Source organism: Miscanthus floridulus, chromosome 18, assembly GCF_019320115.1.
Source record: "Miscanthus floridulus cultivar M001 chromosome 18, ASM1932011v1, whole genome shotgun sequence".
NCBI lineage: Eukaryota > Viridiplantae > Streptophyta > Magnoliopsida > Poales > Poaceae > Miscanthus > Miscanthus floridulus.
Window position 1 is genome coordinate 99,799,000 of NC_089597.1, and position 10,514 is coordinate 99,809,513.

General features: G+C 44.8%; 2 protein-coding genes across 2 annotated transcripts; one reads left to right on the plus strand and one right to left on the minus strand.

Moving 5' to 3' along the window:
* The first annotated feature begins 1,892 nt into the window (after positions 1-1,892).
* Positions 1,893-3,722, plus strand: LOC136521351 (uncharacterized protein At2g34160-like). The gene is made up of 5 exons (XM_066515082.1): positions 1,893-2,193; positions 2,505-2,553; positions 3,200-3,262; positions 3,338-3,402; positions 3,496-3,722. The coding sequence occupies exons 1-5, from the start codon at positions 2,077-2,079 to the stop codon at positions 3,589-3,591; spliced, it is 390 nt and encodes a 129-aa protein (XP_066371179.1). The 5' UTR covers positions 1,893-2,076; the 3' UTR covers positions 3,592-3,722.
* A 2,287-nt stretch (positions 3,723-6,009) lies between these two features.
* On the minus strand, positions 6,010-10,213 carry LOC136520450 (adenine nucleotide transporter BT1, chloroplastic/mitochondrial-like). The gene is made up of 4 exons (XM_066513984.1): positions 9,969-10,213; positions 8,908-9,561; positions 7,032-7,193; positions 6,010-6,954 (listed from the first exon to the last, which is right to left on the minus strand). The coding sequence occupies exons 2-4, from the start codon at positions 9,532-9,534 to the stop codon at positions 6,478-6,480; spliced, it is 1,266 nt and encodes a 421-aa protein (XP_066370081.1). The 5' UTR covers positions 9,535-9,561; positions 9,969-10,213; the 3' UTR covers positions 6,010-6,477.
* Between the last annotated feature and the right edge of the window lie 301 nt (positions 10,214-10,514).

Here is a 10,514-nt window from a genome sequence, read left to right on the forward strand (position 1 = left end):
ATGCAAGATGGGGGTAGTGGCAGATCCATCTCCTTCTTCTTTGGTGGTCGCTTTGGCAAGTCCGTTGGGCTCAGGTAGTTGTGGGAAGAATTAGAGTCCCAAATACCAAGCTTTTCCTTGCTTTGTTTCTAATCAAAGCTGGCTGTGAATTGAAGTGTGGGCAATACAAGTTGTTCCAAACAGGGTCTAGGCCTCTAAGTTGTTCCAAACAGGGCCTAGGCCTTGGGGGAGGCAAAGTTCTCAGTACTTGTGTCGACTACCAAGTCGTGAATGTGGGGGGGGGGGCATGGCGCTTGGTTATATGCATATTCATTCTCTTAACTATGAACACATAAAAGGGGTGAAGGACGAGTCTACACAAAATATGGGTTGTTTGACCACTAAGAGAAAAAAAATGAAGAAGGGGTATCTTCTTACAACAAATTAGAAAGTATAGTAATTGTGGATATGTGGTAAGCATTACAGAATATTATGTGAACCATAGATTATTAGAAATTAGGTATACATATATCAAATGATGGTTTGAATGTTTTTGCATGTTACTTTCAAAATTCAGCTTTATCTGAATGTTCAATATGTTACGTACACTCAAAGAATATTTTACACAAATGTTTCCTTATTTATTAAGAATAATGTATACACATGTTCAAGCAAGTGCATTTGGTACCTAAATCATTTAGCCTTTGCTTATATCTTTATTGCTTGTGATCAACTCACTTGAATCCTCGGTCATACTTCTTTATTAGTATGTTCAACAAATCTCCACACTTGTAGCTAGTGAGGAGAGATGAAGGAACTATATGTTCAGAATTGCACTACTATTATAGAGGAAGTTTCTATAAGAGAAATCATTCGTACGAAGAATAGAGACTATCAAAGTTTCGCACATTACCTTTAGGAATATGTTATATGTGTATGTTTCGCACAGTAGACACTATATTCAAAAACGTTTTTGCTCAAATGTTTCAGACACATTGACTTTCACTTTTTGGTTTTTTTTTTTCATTCATCCCTACTTACAGATGCAAATGGTTGGGTGCATTATTGCTAAAAATGTTTGGATTTCCCTACTTTTCTCTTTCTTGCTTATGATCCTGTTATCGAACTCCTCAGCTACACTTATTTGTTAGAAGTCACACTTATCACTTATGTTGGTGGTAGTGCGTGAGATAACTGCGTGTTTGAAACCATATTTGTCATAGAAGAAAATTGATATAACAGTTGCCAGTTACTGATGATAGAATGTTTCACACATTATATTAAAAAATGTTTATATGAATGTTTCATAAACTAGAGTACTAGACTCTACGTTCAGAAGAACATTATGTAAAAATATTTTTGATTGTTTAGGAAAATTCTTCATTATTTTAACCATTGCATTGATTTTTTACTTCTTAGATTCCTTTTCATTTCTCCTATGTTTAGGGTTGGGAAATGGTTGGGGACAGTGCTACTCAAACCATTTGGATTTCTCCGATTATATCTCGTTCTTCTTCATGGTGGCATGTCTGGATTTATTTCTAGTTGCTTCTCATTGCCTCTTTCTTCCTTCTGGAAACCAACTTGACTTCCGCATCCTTTTAGCTACTCCATAAAAAACTGATGGATCTGTTTCAAAAAACAAAACTGATGGATCGGCCAAAGAGTTTCACTTTTACCCAAAAAAAAATGGATCGGCCATTTATTTAATTAAAAAGACACGAAAAAGAAAACACCTCATGGGCCAAGCAAGGCCCTTGGCCCATCCAGGCCGAACCGGCCTGAACGCGAGCCCGTGCATCTCCGTCAGCCCCGAGGGACAAACGGCAACCGCGGCCGCGCCGGGCTTCCGCACTCGAGTCGAACCCGACTCCAGCCCGCTTCCTCCTCTTCCTCCCATATAAGTTATAACCCAGCCGCCCGGTATCGGGCTACCCGTCTCGCCGCCGATTCGCTGTAGCCTTCGTCTGTGCTGCCCGTGCGATTTTTGTGCCGCGCCTTGTCCTACCCGAAGTCAGTAGCCTCCAGGCGGCGGCGTGTTTTTTTGCGGCGGCGTCTTCGTGCCGAGCTAGGGTTAGGGTTTCTGTGGTTGCGGAGATGGAGGAGGTCACGGAGGGAGTGAACAATCTGGCTATTACGGAGCCGCACAAGAAGAACAGGATCCAGGTCTCCAACACCAAGAAGCCTCTATTTTTCTACGTCAACCTTGCCAAGGTGAGGTTTTTCCCCCGTTCTCGTTTTTTTTTCTTTTTTTCTCCTTGATTGTTCGGGGGATTATTATTGCCAGTTATTGAGCCAACAGCGCGGATGCGGTTTTGCATCCTCTTTTTTCATCAAATTTTTATAAGTTTCCTAGAATTAGTGCACGGATCCAGGATGGGCTTTGGTCACTAAACCCTAGAGGGGAAAAAACTATCTGATTCCATCTCTTTTCTCTTGAAAGAATATGTACTGTTTTGTTTTGTCATGTATTTTCGTTTGGCGATAACTCGAGACTTTTTTTTTGTTTGTTGCGATGATTGCAGAGGTACATGCAGCAGCACGAGGAGGTGGAGCTCTCGGCCCTTGGCATGGGTAAAACTCTTTTGCCCTTCACAATGCTATTTACCAGTATTCTTCACGTTCAACTGTTGTGTTGTTGTAAGCTTTTATGTACCTGTATCTCAAAAGTCAGAAACGTTTGTATGTCGAGTTTTGACTACAACTGTCCCTGGTTACTCATATTTTGAGTTTTGACTGTGAAGTCTTAGCGATTTTTCAGAGTGTCTTGTGTTGGCATTCTTGTGAGCTGTCCTACCTCAAGGATGTGGTGATCCTTGTGAAAGTTCACTCTGAAAGGTCAACACAGGTTAATTCTGTTATTGCAATGTCTAGTTATTGGCCATAGGTCTTGCGGATCTGTGATGACGTATTATTGTGGTTATAAGTTCAAGTGCCCAAGGTTAACTTTTAGCATGATTTATCGTGTCCTTTCTATTACTTTTCTGTTATGTTTTATTGCTTTTCTGTTATGGTACCTGTTTTAGGATATTTCTTTGGTCAAATTTACATACATACAAACATGATGACATAATGTCCATGACTCCACTTTTCACTTTGTATTCATAATTATATCTTGCAATTGTCCTCTTCGCTGTGGTAATATCTGTTGTGCCTGTCCATACTGTACTTTCTTAATTACAACATGTTGGTATGCTGATGAACTTCCTTATCATTCCAGCCATTGCCACTGTGGTTACTGTTGCTGAAATTCTGAAAAATAATGGGCTCGCTGTTGAAAAGAGTAAGGATTTGTAGCCTATATACTTCTGTCATTGTGACTCATTTGCATCTTCATCTAATGAGAATTGGTTTCCAGAGATCATGACATCCACAGTTGATGTCAAGGATGATTCAAAGGCCCGCCCTATTCAGAAAGCCAAGGTGAACATCTCTTCCCTTCTAAGAAATGAAGTAATATTGCTCAAGATTACTAGCGGATTGTTTTTTTTATGCTAATACTGTTACTGTGGCCAGATCGAAATAGTGCTGGGCAAGACAGATAAATTTGATGAGCTGATGGCGGCAGCTGATGCAGAGAGGGAAGCTGCCGAGGCAGAGGAACAGAGCTAAACGTCTATCTTAAATTTTGATGTTGTATTAGTACAATGCTGTTAGGTTGTGGATTTTAATCTCTTGGCCAACAAGAGACAGTACTTCTGTGCTAGTATAATCAAGAGCTGTGCTCATTTTATTTGTTTCCATGGTAACTTATCTTTATGATAAGATTCGTTTTCACTAGTGTTTTGTTGAGTTTCCAATTATGGGCCTGTCTTGGACTATTCTGCTCCACTCCTTTCAACTCCACAAACTCTGCACTAGTAGGGAAAAAAAGTGGAGTTAGGCTATCTCCAACAACACCATCCAAAATACAAGACCTGCGCTACATGTAAAAGGTTCAATACCTATTCGGCATTTTCAACAACAAGATCCAAAAGAGAATTCTTTCTGCAAATGGGTTTTCAAGAGAAAGGATGCTCATATTTGTGTTGTGTCTCTCAGACAACCTAAAATAGATTTCCCGTATAGGTACTCGGTTGGAAACTGATTTTGGGTCTCTTGCTATCCATTTTGGGTTTGGGTGCCCATATGGGTTCTTTATTGGAGACAGTCTTACGACGTGTTTGGTAGGGCTTGGCTACTCAAAAAGGTGGTGATTTTTTTTTTTTTTGCTCCGGTTGGAAAACGTCAGGTTCTGGTTGTTTAATAAAAAAATGGATAAAAAGGATGAAATCTAATCTTTTCTTTGTTTGATCTTTTTTTTCTCTTTTCTTTGTTTTTTATGTCCTCTCTTATTTTCTTCTCTCTTTAGAGTATAACTTCGGTAGTAGCCGTCGAAATAGGGCCCTTTTTTTCATGCTCTCTTACTTTTTGAGGAGGGTTTTTTTTCTGCACTCTGTTAAGTGGCCCGCGGCTCAAAACAATTCTAAGTAGAGAATGACAGAAGACGCTTGCCATCCTCTTTCAGTCTTTCTTGCCTTCTTCCCCATTGACTAGAGGGCGGGAGGAGGAGGCCATGCTGCCAGGGAGAGGCGTTGGGGGAGGACCGGAGGAGGCCTCACCGGAGAGGGGGGCGCTGGGAGCCTAGGAGGCAGAACTGCGAGGAAACCATCCATTAGTGGGCTCCCTTCCATTAGTGGGCTCCCTCCAGAGCCCCCAGGAATGAGGGTCCGAAGGGGGATTTGATGGCCCTCTCGGGGCGACTTATTCTAGGGTGGAAAAATTTATGGAGAAATAATTTGAATAATTATTTTATTCTTTATGGAGGGTTTTTCATTCCTGGGTGTGCCTCCCCTTGCTTCCAAATTAGCCCTCAAATTTTAGGGTTCTGGTAGAGTTCTCCGGACCTCTTTTTTTATCGTAAGTTCTCAAATTTAGTCTTGAGAGCTCTAAGTAGGGGCTTGTAGGGGCCTCTCTAGAGTTGCTCTTATCCGCTCAACATACCATCGCATGTGTCGCTGACTTCTGTCCACATGCCACCTCGGTCTCCTCGGCCTCCATCACACCTCCGCCTTCAATGCTTTTGTCCCCATGCCGTTGGAGTCGGAGTCGATCGCCGCTCACCCCACGCGCATCCTGCATGGAGGGGTGGGCATGGAAGAGAGGCATTTTGGAAGGGTTCACATGTGTGTATGGAGGAGCTAGAAGAAGAGACCTTTTCTTCCCCAATGGATTCTATTTCCAGATCCAGAGATTGTGTTTCCCGAGTGGGATAGGCCAGAGCTCTAGCGAAGGGTTCACGTGCATGTACGGAGGAGCCAAAAGAAGCTACCTTTTTTTTCCTCATGCGGTGGATTCTAGTAGCCTGTTCAGCTGAGGCTGAAACGATCGTATACAGTCGTGGATTATTACTGCTGGCTGGTTTGGTGTGAGAGAAAAATACTTTTCTGGCTGAAAATTTACGATCGTTTACGGCTAAGCAAACATGCTGTAGATCTAGAGAGCGCATTTTCTAAGTAGGCCGCAACGCCAGTGGAGGCCCATGTGCATGTATGGAGGAGCCGAAAGAAACTATTTTTTTATCTTTTACGGTGGATTCTAGATTTAGGACCCGGAAGAAACTATTTGTTGCCTTTTGTGGTGGATTCTAGATTTAGAGAGCACATTTTTCATGTCTTTGGTTCACATGAACTGAGCTTAGGAATAGTGTAGGAATTTTTTCTTTGAATGTTGTTTTGAAGGAAAACTACAGAAAATTTAGTATTCGCTCAAATATCTTGGTAAAAATCGGTCCATCCAAATGATCATTCCTTTCAAATTCATGTGTAATTCCTGCAATTTTTTGTATTCCTATGTTTTTATCGTTCCTTTCAAATTCATGTGTAATTTCTATATTTTCTTTTTTTATATTCCTATGGTTTTGCTTTTCTATGTTCCAAAGGGACCTAAACGGGACCTATATGTTCTTGGTTTTCTATGTTCCAAACGAGGCCTAAACAGGGACCTATGTGTAAGAGAGGAAATGTCGTTGAGGAAATTAAACGAGCATACTTCTGCTCAAAATTTAAATGCTTTCGTCCCTTATTTCAAGATTGAGGGAACAGGTTACAAAATTAGAGTAGCGACAGCAAAAGTTACGAGCCTTACGACATTACCAGACATGATCACATGACAAAATTGCCCCCGCAACATGCAGCACCATCAAGTAAGAATATTCTTTATGGATTGCAACACAAAACTGAGCCAAAACTTGATCTAACAGGCGTTCAAATATCTTAGATCTTGCCTGTTCGGTTCACTGGTTCATATCGTTGCTGGTTCGTGAAGAAGTGCTGCTGGCTGATTTGTATGTGAGAAAAATACTGTTCCAACTGGAAATTTACGATCGTTTACGACAAGCCACAGCCAAACGAACATGCTCACATTTTCATCGGTTGATATGACTAGGGTATAGTACCCCCACCTTCCAGCCTTCCACATCAGTCATACCCCTTCCTCAGGGGCATAAAAGCTTCAGCTTCACTCACTATCCTCATTGTCTTCAACCAGGATCTTCTTACAGGCCTCGTAGCACATGAACGAGATGCCCGCTGCAGGCATCAGCTTGATGCAGCTCGGTCCGAGCCCCTTGTACAGGCCGCTGATCCCTTCCTTCTCCATTATGCAGTAGAGCGCATGGAACACATTCTTGTAGATCTGCCTCCCACCTACTGCTCCTACCTGCATTTGCTTGCGGGCCACCTCGAGAGGGAAGGTGGCAGTGCTAGAGATGGCACCAGCTGCTGAACCAATTAGGAGAGTTGCGATGTTGCTGATCTCCTCCTGCTTGAACGTCTTCCTATAGAGCTTCTTTAGGGTGTCATAGGCATAGTAATTGGTCGCAGCATATGGCACCACTCCTACCAGACTTGGTGTCAGACCACGGTAGAGCTCTGATGGACCTTCCTCTCGCAAAATCTTGACGAAAGCATGGAGGAAGTTGTCATAGACATCTTTCTGCAGAAACAAGGAGTGAGCTGAGGTGCACAGAGAAACATCAGTTATTCAAGTGGTTGAGAAAGAGCTCTGTGCACCTCTATCGTCAATCTGGTCTTAATCAATTCCAATGGATACATGCACAGGGTTGAGCTGACTCCAGCAAGTGCTCCAGCAACAAGTGATGGAGGTAGGAAGGTCTTTGGGGACTCATCAGCCTTTGGAGTCAAGAATTTCTTGGCAGTATCAAAAGCAAACAGCTGCATTTGAACAAAGAGGTCAGGTATATAAAGGTATGTTTGTACAACAGTATAGGTGATAATTGATCAATTGTTGTAAAACCAAGGTCTCTGGATATCTTAGATTCATAAGCAGAAAAAAATGGACATGGAATACCACAAGCAAAGTCATAATAAAGGCTAACATATACACATTTTGCGAGTCCATATCTAAATAAATTTCTCTTGCAGTGCAGGCCATAAAAAAATATCCAAAAAGCACACTGCTAATTAACAAATTCATTTTGAGGCCTCTCACATGTTCAGAAACAAAATTTATATAGTAGCATATTATACATGTTTGCCGCCTACAGAGTGTCAAACATGCCTATTCTGCACATGACCAGATAGCAAGCTCAAAATATCAGAAAAAAATATAATATTCAAAATATAAGGTAAGTGGTTGCAACTCAGTTGATACAATTCATAAACTACCAATCTAGACCAGTATTCAAAAAGGCGTGATTCCACGGCCGCCTAGGCGCGCCGTGACGGACTGACGGGGTACCGTGGACCCTAGGGGGGTAGGTGGTACCTAGGTGGCTCCCGTCGGCCGTGGCAGCCGGACATGCCGTCCCTGGTGTTCCTACAAGCAGATCCACGAAGGTAAGGATGCTGAGCAGCGGGGGAGGAGGTGGGAACAGCAGGGGCGCCAAAGGAGGTGGTGGGAACAGCGGGGATGGCGGGGGAGGAGGCATGGACGGCGGGCTGCTTGCAGGTGGAGACAACAGGCATGGCCGCACAGCGTCGGAGACGGCAGGCGCAGCCTTGCAGCGGCGGAGACGGCAGCCAGGAGGAAGCTAGCGGCGGCGGAGACGGCAGGGAGGCGGCGGGCGGAAAGCAGAGTCTGTGAGTCGAGAAGATAAGGTGGACGCATGCACCTGGGAGGGAAAGGTGGGCTGGGTTGGCGTGCACCTGGGAGGGAAAGGTGGGCTGGGCTTTTTTGGGGCTTTTCTGTCTAACTTTCAGTCCACAGTCCCCTGTTTTTTCTTTTATTTAAGGTAATAAATGTATGTGTAGAACGCCTAGAAAACTCCTAGATGACGCCTAGGCACGCTTAGGCTCTAGGACCGGCCAGCACCTAGATACCTCCTAGCGCCTTTTTGAACATTGATCTAGACAAAGCTGAATAACCACAAACAACAAGGCCCATAGCTTCAAGCCGTAAAATGTTATCAAAACCAAGGATAGCAATATGATACCATATATTTTCTTGTAGAGGATACAGATCATATCAAGAATGTAATAAGCAACTAAAAGATCAAGAGCAACTAGATGAAGAAAAGCATGAAGCGAACACTAACTCCTTTGAAGAATGTGTTTGCAAATCACATATACTATACTAATAGCAGCCAGGGTGCTGTTACAGAAATTTAACTTCAGAGTGGCACAATCTCAGTATATTGGTAAAATCTTATTTCAACATGGATTTGTTTGTACTGCTAGGCCATCAGCAAAATGGAATTGGCAGTACAACAGTATCAAATATAATTAATCTTTTCCTAATCATTTACCCATAATTATCAACCCCATTTAAGTGTAAAAAACACCATGATTTGTACAAGCATCAGTTAGCATCACTGATACAACAACTGACAACAGTGACATCACATGATAGAATTTTAAGCAACAGGACCTGACCTCCAGGACATTTAAATGGTAATATCAAATTAAATAAAAAAAGGAAGCAGTTTACCTCAATTGCTTTGCTTGGCGCAACTCGGATAACATTGACAAGATTCCCACGGAAAAGCCCAGTCCACCCCTCAGTGTTCATGATTGACTGGAACACCTCTATCATGGAGTCACCGTTGCTCCCAACCATCAAGTGAGTCCTGATTGTCTCCAGTGGTGCCACACAAGTCCTGGAAACAGCGCCCGCAAAAGCTCCACTAACTAGCCTCCTCAAATGTGGGTTCCCAATCTTAATTTTCAGCTTCAGCCCACGTTTCTTGGCTGCCTTCTTTGCCTTAGCATCCACCACCTCCTCCTCCACTGGCTCGGCCTTAGTGCTAATAACCTTGTACCCAACCGCCTCGGACACGTACTTCATACAATGATCAGCAAACGGAATCTTAATATCCTTGTCGCCCGGACCGGGCGCCACTGCTGGCGCACCCGTCGACACTTTAAGACCCACGCTAGCAAACAAGCCGCCATGAGCAGGCCCAGAGCCTTGCAGACTTAGAGAGAAGCCCTTGTCTTCGTGTGAATCCCAAGGGAACCGGAGCTCCGGGAGCTGAATAGACCAGCCCTGCTTCTTCTCCACGGATAATACGCTGTTCTTGCTCCTCGCAGTCATCGCCACCATCGTCGCCGCCATTTTCTTAGAAAATAGCTTTGGCTCAATCTGCAGGACACAGAGCGGGGGCTCAGGCTTTCAGCAGCGCTGCACTGACGGCCACAACAAGGGGTGGTATATTCTCAGCCACCAATTCCAAAAGTTTAACACCATTGGTTCAAAATAAGAAGAGCTCGCCACTAAGAATGAAGAATACCACCTACCCTCTCCACTAGGAAATCGCAGACAAAGATGGCCCAAGAGTGATGGACCAATCGGACATCAGCACTTAATACAACGAGCACGGGGGCAGATGCAGTGAACCTGGGCCTCCCCGCTCCGCCGACCTCAGCCCGGACCAAACGGACCCATCCTAAGCAAGATCACCAAACCCTTTTGCCCCACCCGATAAAGCACCCTACGGCACCGGCACCGGCACCGGCGGTGGCGCGTCGAGGAGACGGAGCGAAAGATACCTCGGGGCTGAAGCCGCTTAGGAATCCCGAATTGGACGCCGCTCCTCCTCGTGGCGGCGCGGCGCGGCGCGGAGGCAGGCTGGTGGTGAGCCGGAGGAGGGCGGCCGGCGGCTGCTTGTTCCTCCCCCCGCCTTGCGCTGCGCTCCGAACTCGACAGAACAGGAGGGGTGCTGTGCTGCCGCCCTTTTGTGAGGGGGGAGGGAGGCGGAGGGGAAAACCCAATCCGCTACCTTTTTTGGGGGTTGGTTCGCAGGGGACCAGGGGGTTAATGGCGGACCAACTTGAGGGCAGTTCCGGGTATTCACAGAGGATTTTTAGGGCGCGTGGACGCGCGTCACGCTGACCCCGGCTGGGTTCGCGTTTCCTGGTCCGCCCTGCTCCGGTTGGGTTGGACCGTTGGACGCTGCAGGCCTGCAGCTGTGGGCCGTCGCTACATGGGCCTCTAGTTTCAAAACCTGGATTCAGGGTAAGGCCCGTTCGGAGGACGATTGTTTTGCTGGAATTTCGAGAAAAAGGTCCATTCTAGCTTGGTAAACTATCTTTGTA